The sequence below is a fragment of the Tamandua tetradactyla genome, chromosome 5 (assembly GCF_023851605.1).
Source record: "Tamandua tetradactyla isolate mTamTet1 chromosome 5, mTamTet1.pri, whole genome shotgun sequence".
Taxonomy (NCBI): domain Eukaryota; kingdom Metazoa; phylum Chordata; class Mammalia; order Pilosa; family Myrmecophagidae; genus Tamandua; species Tamandua tetradactyla.
In genome coordinates, this window is record NC_135331.1 from 16,342,572 (window position 1) to 16,357,276 (window position 14,705).

The window sequence follows — 14,705 nt, forward strand, 5'->3', positions numbered from 1 at the left end:
CTGGCAACGTGGTACAGAGATCTTGGAATGAACAGACACTCAGCATCAAGGGATTGAGAAAACTTTCTCAACCAAAAAGGGGAAGAGTGAAATGAGACAAAGTGTCAATGGCTGAGATTCCAGAGTGTAGGGGTTATCCTGGAGGTTATTCTTACGCATTAAGTAGATATCACCTTGTTAGTCAAGATGTAATGGAGAGGCTGTAGGGAACTGCCTGAAAATGTAGTGCTGTGTTCCAGTAGCCATGTTTCTTGAGGATGATTGAATAATGATAACAGCTGTCACAATGTGACAGTGTGATTGTGAAAACCTTGTGTCTGATGCTCCTTTTATCTACCTTGTCAACAAAGGAGTAGAACATATGGAATAAAAATAAATAATAGGGGGAACAAATGCTAAAATAAATGTAGTTTAAATGCTAGTGATCAATGAAAGTAAGGTGTAAGGGGTATGGTAGGTATAATTTTTTTTTCTTTCCTGTGTTTTATTTCTTTTTCTATTTTTTTCTGAATTAATGCAAATGTTCTAAGAAATGATGAATATGCAACTAAGTGATGATATTGTAAATTATTGATTATGTATGGTGTTTTATTTTATTTTTTTAATAAATAAATTAAAAAAAAAACTACCCAATGTAAAATTTATGTTCTTGGCTCCTACCACAACAGTCCTCAATGAAACAAATTGTCATTAACTGGTGAATAACTGCAGAGGAAATGAAGACATTTAAAATCTCTTCAATCTAGAAGGGAGTGAAGGGGGGAATCAGGCAGCACCATGAAGGCAGTCTGATTTGCCCTTTCCTGGTTTTCATCTGCTCTGTCAATAAACTCAGTTTTAAATTTTTCTCTTGATCATCCTTTAATGAACTCCGTGCTGGTAGTAAAAATTCATCCAACAGAAACCAAAGTCTTTTAAAGTATATGTTTATGTCTAAATGAATGTGAACAGGGTTGCTTATACTTGCCTAGTTTAAGATTTTAGAAATAGCTATTTTTCTAGGTCTTAATCCTTCAATAAGTACAATATAGTGATGGAGGCATGAATCATCTATTTTGAAAAAATGTTAACAGAAGCCATGGCAGAACCTTTTAATTCATAAGTCTTCTGTTGATCCACCCCCAATATCCCTGGAATATTTAAAGATAAAACTAGTTGTAAGCTCTCATTTTGTTCCTTAATACAATGGCATTAACCTCCAGACATTGCTGTAAAATCAGCCACTTGCTGGCTCTTGCCATTTCCACAGGTTGGCTATAGAGATCAAGATTGCATATATAAATAAGTTTCATGGCTTGAACAAAGCAGACAGGCTCCTTTCAGAATAATCAACCAACAATATATTCTTTAATTAACACATTCACTTTGCATGTTAAATAAGCAGAGATGTTGAACTAGCCTTGCAAAAGCCAGTATTGTGGTAAAAAACTTGGAAGCAGCCAGCAACTTGAACTAACCACTGCTAAGAAAGCAACACTTGCAGAAAATTCTTGCGGCTGTGACAAGAGTGTTCTTTTATTTCAAATCCCTACCTTCTACTCAAGATGGAACTACAGAGTCACTTTCTCACACTTATTTCTCTTGCACCAGGCACTAAGACCAATAAGAAGAAAGGTGTAGGAAAAAGATACTTCAAAAGGATAATTTTCCTGAGGGCTGAGGTTGTTTTAAACAACCTACTTCAAATCATCCTTACCCGACTATGCTGAAAATGAGAGCCCACACCAATTCCAGGAGATCCTGGGGAGGGAACTGGGGAGGAGTTGGGAGATGAATGGAGGTTCCCAGTCATTAATATGCCAATATCATTGTCCATATCATCTGGGAATGGAAGGTCAACAAACATATCATCTAGAGGGGAGGGGAGAAAAAAAGCACAAAAGTTAAATATATAATCCACATTGACTTAACTAACATGTTAGCTCATGACCAGTATCCACACATGTCAACAGTAAGACTGAATGAGTGCCTGCTGAGTGCAGGGTGTGGCAATTTATTCTTTCATTTTATATTCTCTCCGCTGATCTCCTAATGTGAAGTATTAACAGAATGGGGAAATTAAAAACAAAATAGAAAGTAAAAGAAGTAATTTAAGCATCAAACAAGATAAAGGTAAAAACTTCACAAAGGTCAAGTTGACACCATCCAAGAAAACAGTACACTCCATTTTAGTATCCAATTAGCATCTAAAATACGAGAGGCTGAGTTAGTGCATGTTAATAGACGTGAACCCACCCTAAAACTGGAGGCCTATTCCAAAAGCAGATCAAAGCACTATGTTTTCATTAAGAATTTCTCTCCCATATTACAAAAAGTAAGGTGTACCTACAGTAGAAAATGTGGAACAAATATAAAAGGAAAACTCTCACCTATTTGACTATGATTCTTACTTTCTCATATATCTGTTTGGCTGGGATAATAATGTTAAATTTGGGTTTGGACTTGTAGTGTATAAGCATGTAATTTGCCCAAGAATTAAGTAAAAGCAGGGGGATAGAAGAATATAGGAACGGAATTCATGTATTCTACTGAAGTTAAGCTGGTATCAAACCAAACAAAATTGTTATTGATTTAGGATGTTCAATTTAAGCCCCATAGTAACCAAAAAGAAAATATTACAACATTTGCAACCTCACAGAGGCAGAAAGCACAGCTTACCAAGGTGGGGGGGGGGCAGTGGCGATGTTGAGTTAATAAATACATATTGTGTATAGGGTTTCTGTTTGAGGAGAAAGCAAAGTACTAATAATGGACGGTGATGAGGGTACCACAACATTGTGAATGTAATTAATCCCACTGAATGGTATATTTGAGAGGGATTGGGATGGGAGGTTTATGTTGTATATTCATTTCCACAATTTAAAAAGAAAAATCAAAGGGCATCTAAAGAGACAATAGCAATTAAATACATGCAATACATGATCATGAACAGGATGATCTAAGAATGGAAGAAAAAAGGCTCAAAAGGACATTATTTGGACATAAAATACTGGAATGTAGAATATAAGCTTTATATCAATATTAACTTTCTAGAAGTGATAACTGCACTTAAGGCAGTCACATAAGTGAATATCCTTATTCTTAGGAAATGTACATAGAAGTATTATGTGTTTGAAGAGTATGATGTGTGCAACTGCTCTCAAATGTTCAGAAAATAGATAAAGTGACAGTTAAGATTGGTAGATCTGGGTATGGTGGAGCAGGGGGATGTTGGAGTTCTATGTATAGGGTTTGCATTATTTTTGCAACTGTCCTCAAAGTTTGAAATTATTTCAAAATAAAAAGTTTAAGGAAAAAGAAATTTGGTATCCTTTCTGCCTTCTCACTTTAAAATGGGTAAATGCTGTTAAAAATTCTTCAAAAGTTATTCAAATGGATGCATCTAACAGTTTATATACATAAGCATTTTCAACCCCCAAAATCCATTAAGATGAATCAAATAAAGGAGCTGCTTTATAGCAAATTGGATTCCCAATGACTAATTGAAGGCAAGTGCTATCTTCAGGTTGCCTGGTTAGTCTTCATGCATTTCAGATCAGATCAACAGATACTTATTGAAAGACTGACACCCACATGAAGGAGATAATTTTTTTTTTTTTTGCCTTTAATGCAAAACCAGAGAAAGTTAATTTTGTCTTTGCTGTAGTGCAGACTGAAATTAAATCTATAAAACCAAAAAGATTATCAACCCTTCAGATTCCCTCTTCATATTTGATACAGTGTTTGTTTATAACACAGAAAAACTTGCAGCAGTCCCATGACCCCGTATTCTGGCTCTCTGTCTGCTTTAGGAAGTAGAGATCTATTCATAGAAGGGCTACTCACCATTGTTGGGGCTGAATCCATCTTCGTTGGGATAGTTGGCTGGAGCCACTTGGATGGTTGATGACGTTGGGAACACCAAGATGTGTGTACAGGAAGCATCTTGAGGAGTGTTAAGTTGGGATGACTGCATATTCAGTGAAGTACTTCGGCCAAAAACAGAGCCCATAGTGACAGCATCTTTAAAAAAAAAAAAAAATAGAATCATATCAATTCTCCTTGTGTAAAAGTGAATAATTCCAGAAATTAAGTTTCAAAAGGCCTGATCTCAGGACATATAGCTCTGATAACTTAAGGCTCAATTCATACTGGAAAGGTTAAGATAAAATTGGATCAAGTCCATCAAATATGTTTTAGTTATTCATATCAGAACTATTTCTGAAAACAGATCCCCTATTTTCTTTTCTCCTGTGGTTTCTAATCATTTATAAATCATTCTTCTAAATCATACAATCCTGTAGAAAAGGTGCAGTGTTACAACCAAAATTAAGTGCTTACCACATGCTAGTTTCTGTGCTAAACTATTTCTTCATGTTATCTCATTAAATCATCCCAGGCACCTTGAGGTAAGAACTATTATCCCCATTTCATAGATGAGGACAGAAGCACAAAGAAGTTATGTAATTTGCCCAAGTGATACAGGCATCTGAGGTAACCTAAGGTCTAATGATAAGGCCAGTACAGGTTATCTGTTTCTGACTGGATTAATGGCATGCAACCCAATTTCATACCACAACACTAGTGATTTCTACTGGGAGTGAATGGTAAGATAGCCCATTTAATCAAAGAAATATTAGGGTGAGAAAAACAAATTTAAAAAATGTAAAACTGTTTAGTTGCTGGTTTTTAGCAGTGTCTACAATGTTTTGCTTATCCTCATACTGGCACTTCCATTCTTGAGAGCTTACTGTATGCCAGGTTCTGTGCTAAATGTTTTATTCGTACGTTTCTGATCATTCATCCTCAATCTTATTAGGAAGACTTTAAATATCCTCTTGAGGCTGCTCAGAGATTCTATTAAAGACCTGTCTTCAAAAGGATTTTCAAACATGTATCTTGCTAGTGTCTTGCTAGTGTCCACTCTGTAGCTTCTTGGATGATGATCTCCATACACTAACTATAAATCTGGAACTTACAATCTGTCTCAAGCTATGGTCAAAAAGGAAAATAAAATCATAAACTACTCTCCTTGGAATAAATCAAATGGCTTCCATTTTTGAGCTCAAAGTACACTCTTCTGTGTGTACTTTGTGTAACCGACAAGAGGAAATTTACCTGGCATCACTACAAAGGACCCCTGGGGCTCCATGGCAACCAGGCAGGCACTGAGGATTGAAGGAGAGTCTGCGGCAGAGATTCCACACATCCGGCACACATCCTTGAGCTGTTTGCTGATTGTCTGTAATGAACATTCTCCAAGGAGGATACTCCAATCTGAAATCATATATAAGCATCATACACAGCCTTTAGAAATTTGTTCTTATGTGAGACGAGCTTTTTGCCAGTTTGGCCTGGTAATTGAATATCCATGATTGGGCTCTAAAGGGAATAGGACTTTACAAAGATTCCCTTTCCTTGCTACAAAGAAAATGTTGCTTGACCTCCATTATATTCATTAACAAAGAAACAAAGGCCTACTATTCTGTAGGCTGAAGTCAGTCTGAAATGACCTTAAGAGTCCAGCACAATGGAGTAAGGCACTTAAAATGAATGCTTTTGAATGATGATGTATACATATGATCGAATACCATGCTGTTACAAGAAGTACAAAGTTGTGAGGCATGCAACATTGTGAATGAACCCATGGGACATCTGGTGAGGCAAAACAAGCCAGAAACAAAAGAGTAAATATTGTTTGGTCTCATTTAGACAATACTTATAAGAAAACAGGGGCCTAGATTGTAAGCTCTTATAGCAGTCACATTTACTCCAGAGTGGTAATTGTTATTGGGTTTTGAGAGGCTGTTTTATATATATAACCTGGTATAACTTAGTACTTAGAGATAAAAACATAGCCGATCAGTTGGGATTAAGGTAATTCAGAATACAGAGATAAGGAAGACATTGTCTATATTTCAAAACCTCATCTACTCTTTGAGACTAAAGGAAGAAAGTTTTATTTTGTCTAGAACCTAAATTTTCTGTACCACATAATCTAACTCAACTGGCCTGGACAGATCATTTAAACAATCCAAACACAGGGAGCCCAGAATAAGAATGAGAGCCTTTAATCCTGTATAGTTTAATGCAATGCTTGGATATATCCTACAGTATATTAAGCAGATTACCAAAAAGTATTGGTAAAGTCCCTTGAGGGATAGGAGAAAAATCATGGAACTATTAAACTTTACCACTGGGGAAACCCCTGAATCTGTGTCAAACATTAGGGATACCCAAATCAATAAGCAAAGCCCTTGATCTTGAGGCTTGCTCTCATGAAGTTTATGTATATAGCAGAGAAGCTTAACCTACTATAGGTATGCTTAGGAATCACGTCCAGAGGACCTCTTTTGTTGCTCAGAAGTGGCCTCTCTCTCTAAGCCCAAATCAGCTAGTGAAACCATTGCCCTCCTCCCTACATGGGGCGTGACATCCACAGGTGAAAGTCTCCCTGGCAGCAGGGAAGATGACTCCCAGGGATAGGCCTGGCCCTGGCACCATAGGATCAACAATGTCATCCTGACCAGAAGGGTGAAAAGAAACATAACAAATAAGGTATCAATGGCTGAGAGAGTTCAAATACAGTCAAGAGACTACTCGGGAGGTTGCTCTTAAGCAAGCTTCCAATTTGACATTGCCACCTTGCATAACTTGCCAAACCCCAACCAAAACCCTTCCTGCCAATCCTAAAGAACACCTAGGGTATTATATTAAGATTCTACAAACGTTCCATGCACAAGGGTAACTTTCCATAAACCAATAACCTCCAGATGGGTCCCTGGACCAGATAAGTCCTGAAATGCAGAGAGGCCAGTCTAGTCTCTCCAGAACATCAACTAGTTCCATATTATCAACAGCCCCTTCCAGTATGAAAAAGTTAGAATGGGCATAGCCCAAATACCCCAAAAGAGTGGGAGAAAGATGAAGGATAATGGTGGAGTTATGCAGAGAAGGTAGCGTTTAACAAATGAGCATGAGTGCTGAATCATTGTATTGATATTTTAGTCTCTAGTACCTTAGAGCAACTAGAAGTAAAACCTAAAATTGGGGGACCATGACCCATATCAAACTCTAAAATCTGTTCTACAACTAATTGTAATGAGGTACTTGGAAATTTATTGTTTTTGTATATATCTTATTTTTCACAAAAAAGAAAATAAAATTTGATTGTGATGATATATGCACAGCTGTATGATGATATTGTGAACCACTGACTATATGTACACTTTGGATGACTACATGGTATATGAATATATAACATCAATTAAAAAAATAAATAATTTTTTAAAAAAGGATCAAAGGAGGTGGGGTTATAAAAGACAAGACAGGATTTAACATATGAGTAGGACTGTTGTATCATTATATTGATATTTCTTTTCGTCTCCAGTATCTTAGAGCAGCCAGAAGGAAAAATGTAAAATTGTGGAACTGTAACCCATACCAAACTTTGAAATCTGTTCTATAACTAATTGTTTTGGTGTGCCTTGAAATTTATTGCTTTTTTGTATATGTTACTTTTCACAATAAAAAAATAAAATAAATTTCTAAAAATTAATGCTTTTTAATGAAGATGCCAGTGTTAGTTGTTCTGTCCTTTCTCATCTTTCTAATAAGTCTGATTCCTTGGGTGGGCCACAGTGGCTCATCAGGCAGAGTTCTTGCCTGCCATGCCAGAGACCTGGGTTCGATTCCTTCAGTACCCTATATGGGAACTTTTCTTTAGAACAGAACACAGTTGGAGCTGATCTCAGGTTTGTTTATTATTATAGGTTGGTTATTTCCATGAAAGGCAAGCAGCAGCAGAAATTAAGAGGAACCATTTCTAGAACACCCAAAGAGTTTATAAACAAAGGGTGCGAGTGAAGTGTTCCGAATAATGTCCTGCTAATCATTTAGATTAAAAAGATGGCAAAATTTTTCTTTCCAATTTTTATCACCTCCAAACAAATGCTCTATGTGTCATCAAAGAACTGTTAAAGGAGTTAGTTATTCTGGTCTTTCTTTTACTCTTCCAGACAAACAGAGCAAGTAAAAGACCATATGTAATAGATATTCCATATTTCAAACCAATGAGGACAAAAAGGGCAGTGTAAGTATTTTATCACACACACTCTGGAGATAAAGAACAGAAATTCACAAAGCTGACTCTGAAATCTAAGGGTTCACATCTGATACCAGCCTAAAGAAATACCACAGACCTCCTGTATCTAGGCTCTTGCCCCATGTATTTTTTCCTTAAACTACATTTTCTCTCAATCCTTTGACAGACTCCTCTGATCATATTTACATTCTTCTCCTCTAAGATATAAGGAAAAGTGTGCCCCTTCTAAGAGGCACCCCTTCATAATCTTCCAGAACACCAACTGATGAGACCACTAGACTACATTTTTCTTCCCTGCTGTCTTCCATTATGACTTCTCCCAAAGGTTAGGAATAGCCCAAAGTCTTTAAGAAATAAGACCGACTAAAAGCAGACTAGGGAGAAAGACAGGAATTCCGACAGAAATGAGATAATGAATCCCCTACACTATTATACCCCTAGCTACTGATTCAAAAATTCATTAAAAGTATGATAGTCTTCAAAAAACTGAAATGGGTGCTATTTTCTATTTCCCTATATACTACTGCTTATTAAAAAACATTTGTGCACGAATAAGATGTCTAAGACTCCACTGGGTAACAACATATTATGTAATATTTGTATAAACTGCTGTTAAGCCCTAAAAAAGTTAACTTACTTGGGTATTTACTACAACAGAAGGCATATCTTTACACCTGATATGAATTTCAGGTAAAGAAATAATTTGTATACTCTAATACAGGTCAGCAAGCTGTTTCTGTAATAAAGTTTTATTGGCCCACTGCCATGCCCATTTGGGCAAGCATTATCTAAGGCTGCTTTGACATTACAATAGTAGAGTTGAGTAGGTGGAACAGTAACTATCTGGCCCACAAAGCCAAATGCATTTACTATCTGGCCCTGTGCAGAAAAAGTCTATTTGACTGTGTTCTATCTGTACATTAGAAACCACCCAACCTACTTTGTGAGACAAGCCCGGTTTGTATAGTCCTTAGGAAAAAACTTCTGCCATTTTTATGGCTATATTGAACTTCCTATAAATGAACTATTAATAAGGCTTTAAAAAAAGAACACAGGCACATATAAAACTGTACAAGTAGTTACACCAGGGTAGTAAATGAGGTAGGCTCAATGCCAGGCAAGACCCACAGCTGCTGATGGTCAACTGTGTTAACAGTTACTTTAGCTCTTCTTAACTGTCTGTTATATTTATAAAGAATATAAGCAGACGGTAGTTGTTGCTAGAGATTCATCTTCTCTCAGGATCCCAGACTGAAGAATACCGTACAGGGGTAAGGCAAATAAAGGCTGTTTCTATTTGTAAGTGCTCATCCTTGTGAATCAGGATTTTCTTGCTATTGTGCCACCAAACTAAATAAATAAAGAAATCATCATCAACCACAAAAAAAAAAAACAAACAAACAAACAAAAAAACCTGAAATAAACTGAAGGCCGAAACATTCTTTTTCTGTTTTCTTTATCAGGGATTAATATATAATATTTTATTTGACTCTATGATTTTGCTGCTAAAGAAAAATTTGAAAACCACTGTTTTATCCCGTACATATATAAGAATCAGAAATATTATCTTTTTGTCTTACTACCAACTTTTTCATTTTCTCCCTTAGCATAGTTAATAACATGATCTCATTTCTTTTCCTTTATTTCCTGTACACACTACGTCAGTAATTTCTCACCTTTAAGTTCTCCATGGCCAAGACGCCCAAGTCGCCCAATTACAACTCTCCAGGGTAGAGATGTCATTTGGACAATCCCTATGCACCATTCCCATAACTTCTGTAGTCCAATTTTACGGGCAGATACTTTACTCCTCCGTGATCTCAAAAAGAAAGAAATGAGGAAGGGTCCCCAAATGAGTCAAAGTTACCATTTAATAAGATAAAGCCAAGAAAATTTCAAAGGACCCACCCCCATTATATCCACTGCATTTAGACAGGCAAACTGGAAAGAGTAATAGCCAAAGAAAGACATGGCATCAATTCATATGCTCCATAAACACCAAGGTTCCTCACCTGTTTGGTAAAGCAATATTTACAATGCAGGTCTCTAATAATTCCCCATGAAGGTCAGTGCAGGAAGCCAAAAGCCAGCGCTGGTCGTGGGACAGACAATAGCCCACAAAGAGCACATTGTATTTCTGGCTCGCCTCACCAAATGTCTCTCCCAGCTCTGTCTGCTTGTCTTTGATTGGGGCCAAAATAAAGGGAGGGGAGTAAAGCTGGATTGGGCTGGGCCGCTGAAATCAAAATTAAAATCTATATCAACACAAAGCCAGTGAACTTAATGTTAACAACAAAACCCACAACAGCACTGAGTGAAGCCAATAGGGAGTAATGATAATAGACAGTTTCCTTCCCTCTCCTACCAATACTATATAGACACACATATATACAGAAATAACAAGGATAACAAAAACACTGTTTCAATGATAAAAGCTAGAGAACCCAATCAAGCCAAAACTTCCTTATTAAAAGAAATTACTACTTCAGAAAGTACATTAGCACAACTTCATTAGTCATTAGGAAATGGAAATTGAAATGACACTACATACTCACCAGAATGTCTAAAATAAAAAAGATAGAAGATACTGAGTATTGGCAAAAGTGTGGAGTAATCAGAACTTTCATACATTGCTGGTGGAAGCATAAATTTGAACAATCCCTTTCAAAAAGTGTTTGGCAGTATCTGCTAAAGTTGAACAAGCACATATCTTATGACCTAACAAAATGCATATATATACATACACATACACCCACACCTACACATATATATGCTTATGTAAGGACAGGTATAAGAATGTTTACAACATTAGTAATCATAATAGCTCCACACTGAAATAAGTATAAATGCCCATTAATAGGAAAATAGATTATAATTATCATGCTTTAGTCACATAATCAGAATAACAATCAGCAAAGAAAATGAACAAACTACAACTACAAGCAACAAAATAGATGAATCACATCACTGAGTGAAAAAAGCAAGACATATAAGAGTAAAATCTATATGATTCAATTTATATCAAGTTCAGAAAAAGGCAGAACTATATTGTTAGAAGTCAGAATAGTGATTACCCTTGGAGTAACTGGAAAGGACATTAAGAGGGCTTCTGGATGCTGGTCAGGTTTTTGTTTCTTGCGCCAATTACATTAAATCTTGTGAAAATTCATCAAGAAGTACACCTATATTGGATGCTTTTCAATATGTATGTTATGCTGTTATATGTGTGTATGTGTGATTTGAGAAATAAAAACATTGGCTGTTAGGATAAATATTCTAGCTTGTTAAACTTAGATAAAGTTTGTCATCTTTGTTTACAGCTATTCTACGCATTTATGTATAAACTACAGCAGAGGTTATGTCAAGGTCTGGAGAGTAAATGTTTTTGGCTTTGTGTATCTGTTACCTATTCTTTCCTCTACCTAAAAACGTAATAACCAGTCTTGGCTAGCTGGTCATACATACACTGACTATGGGGTGGATTTAGCCCCGTCATAGTTGCTGACCCCTGAATTACATGGCATGAGGCATAATAATAACAGAATTACAGAACTGTAAAGCTAAGAGAGACCTTATACATAATTCTAACAAGGCCCAGAGATATTCAATGACTTGCTCAAAGTCACAAAGCTAATCTATTACTAAATACGTTCATTCTTCATATAATCCAGCAATTCTACTCCAAGGTATTTACCTAGAGAACTGAAAACCTATGTCCACATAAAAACTTGTTCCTAGCATTATCCATAATGGGCAAAAAGTGGGAATAACCCAAATGTCTACCACAGATAAAGGGATAAAATGTGGTATACCATACAATATTATTCTGCCATAAAGGGGTGAAGTACTGATAACGTGACAACACAGATGAACCTTGAAAAAACAATGCTGTGTGAAAGAACCATTAGGTCACATTCTATGATTCCTTTTATATGAAATGGCAAATGCCTATGAAATAGGCAAATCCAAAGAGAGAGAAGAAAGATTAGTGGTTGCCAGAGTCTGGGGTGAGGGAAGAATGGGGAGTGATTAATAGGTACAGGGTTATTTTCTTGGTTGGTGAAATGTTTTTAAAATTGGATAGCAGTGATGGTTACACAACTAAATATATTAAAAAAAAAACAAAACAACACTGAACTGCATATTTTAAAGGGGCAAATTTCATATTAAGTGAATTATTAACTCAATAAAACTATTATTAAAAGAACAAGGGTGGGTAATGGCGATGCAGTTGCAGAATTCTTGCCTGCCATGCCAGAGACCTGGGTTCAGTTCCCCGATGCCTGCCCATGTGAAAAAAAAAAAAAAAAAGTAAAAGAGTTCTAAAAAGTTTTTCATGTAACAAAAAAGAGTCCAGGTAATGTCTCCTAAAACAGTTTTAAATGTTCAAATATTTCAGATGCAATAAATAGCCTGTGATAAATCACAAGAATAAACGTAATTTCCAAAACTGTGTTTTTGAGATGCTGGATGTTCTATGAAAAACAAAAGCAATGCTAGCGATAGGATTTCTTCTAAAAACTTGTATGATAAATATTAAAGCACATTCTTTTTTAGGTGATAATTTGCTTCCATGAGACAGCATGCTACCCAGAGAATGAGAATGTCACAGAAACAGGAACATGGCAGTTCACCATGGCGTCCTTATCTCCTAGGACAGTGCCTGGCACAAAGTAGACACTTGGCTAAATTTAATGAATGAAAGCACAGTGTTTTTCTCTGGAGAATGAGAAAGAGGCAGCATTTATCAGCTTAATGGAGTTAAAAAAATTATAAACCTCAGCAAATAACATTTGGCTGTTTTTAATATGTAAAATGATATATTTCTCTCTTCCTGTTCAAAGCAAAAGGATAAAAGAGCATATTACTCAAACCTTTTAACTCATTATAAGCCTCAGTTTATCTCATGAGTTCCTGAGGGTATTCTGCTGGTATATTACAATTTTTTAAATGTTATGTAATACCTTGGAATATCCTAATAGCTGGCAGTCAGCCTCTCTCACTTCTACAAAAATGCAGAATAGTAATGGCTATCATTTGAAATTGTGATCACTTCTTATCAAAGTATAAGAGAATGACTGATTTGAATTAAAGAATCACTATGAGTAGATAATGAAGAACTCCAAGTTTATAAAGAAAGTCAATAATTCACCATTTCTGGAGATAAGAAACAGGCAGAGACAAATTTATTTTTTAAATTCTAGCAAAGGCTAATGCAGAAAATAAATGAACTCACAAAAATGAAAAAATCAAACTCAAAGATAAGTTAACCCCAAACTGCCAAAGATTGCCATTTTATATAATCTTCAGAGTGAATGTGGATCATAAGCTAAGCAAAGCTTAGCTTGGAATCAAGCTGATCTGAACTAAGAAACAACATAAGCACTCTTAAATAGCTGCATCATTTTTCACTTTTAAACTTTTATTTACAAAGTAATAACCATTTATAGAGTTCACCAGAAAAACTTACATCACCAACTAACGTCAGCAGTTGCTGTTCTTTTTGAGCTCTCTTATGGTGAAGAGGTGTTTGGTAGCTTTGATTAATGAGTAAATTGTTCATGTAATAAAGTGGGAGCTGATTTTTGAAGGCTTTTTGAAAATTCTAAGCATTGCCTTATACATATATCCTCAGGATGGGATGATTAGTAAAGCAAGAGTAAACTTTTGTTTCCTTTTTTTTTTTTTTATTTTGGTGTTTCAAAATTACCTTTGAGGTATATATCTGTGGGAATTAGGTTTGAGGTTAAGAAAGTGGGGAGAAAATACAGAAAAAAAGCATTCATTTGTATACAGAGGTACTAAGACACAGACTACAGAAAACAACCCCTTGTAAGAGTATTCATCAGAAAATGTAGAGCAAAACCACACTCAACTACAGTATCAGTATATAAAACATAGCTGGACACGCATAATAATAAAGCATAAATGCAAGACACGCAGCAGCTTAAAAAAAAATAAAGAAAAAAACCTAGGAGAGTCAAACATAAATATTTAAAAGTGGCAAGCATATTTTTGCCTTAGGCTCTACATGAATAAACAGCAAGAGCGTGCTTTCTAACTTCTCAAAAAGTTTTTAAAGTTCAGGAAATCATCTTTATTTTAATTTAAGGATTAAGGAAACTTAGAATTCTTCCTACAGGAAGAAGACCATCCAGCAACTAACCAATCTCTGAATTAAATAAAAAACTCTCTTGTTTGCATTTTAATGTAAGAGTTATCCTTTTGCAAGTTTCTGCCCACCTCATAATACCCACCTAATATTCGAATATTCAATAATATTCAAATACTGGTAATACCCACCTCAGGGTTCTTGAGGGTCATCTCAATGCTGGCAGCAGGCCCAAATCCTGTGAGGGATTTAATGTGGATCTGTGTAGGCAGAGGTCGCCTGCACTGGCAGTACACTGAAAATGCCATGGACTTCAAGTATTGAATATAAAACACTTGCTCATCCTTCATTGTCTGCAGCATGTACTGGCAAGGCACAATCTATAGAAAAAAAAAATACAAACAAAACTAGAAATTGAGATCTAATATGCTAAAAAGAAAGTAGAAAATAAAATGGCATGAATTCTTTAAAGAGGGGAAGTAAACTTTGCATTAAAATATATAAATGTCA

At 35.8% G+C, this 14,705-nt stretch overlaps 1 protein-coding gene across 1 annotated transcript in view; it reads right to left on the reverse strand.

Annotated features, from left to right (window-relative positions):
- MED13L (mediator complex subunit 13L) overlaps positions 1 to 14,705 on the reverse strand; it is a 359,884-nt gene that overhangs the window by 7,251 nt on the left and 337,928 nt on the right. Inside the window, exons 23-28 of the mRNA XM_077159929.1 lie at positions 14,387 to 14,575; positions 10,096 to 10,319; positions 9,760 to 9,902; positions 5,098 to 5,256; positions 3,826 to 4,002; positions 1,697 to 1,851 (exon numbers count right to left, since the gene is read on the reverse strand). Of these exons, the coding sequence (XP_077016044.1) occupies positions 1,697 to 1,851; positions 3,826 to 4,002; positions 5,098 to 5,256; positions 9,760 to 9,902; positions 10,096 to 10,319; positions 14,387 to 14,575 (1,047 nt within the window). The remainder of the gene's footprint in view (positions 1 to 1,696; positions 1,852 to 3,825; positions 4,003 to 5,097; positions 5,257 to 9,759; positions 9,903 to 10,095; positions 10,320 to 14,386; positions 14,576 to 14,705) is intronic.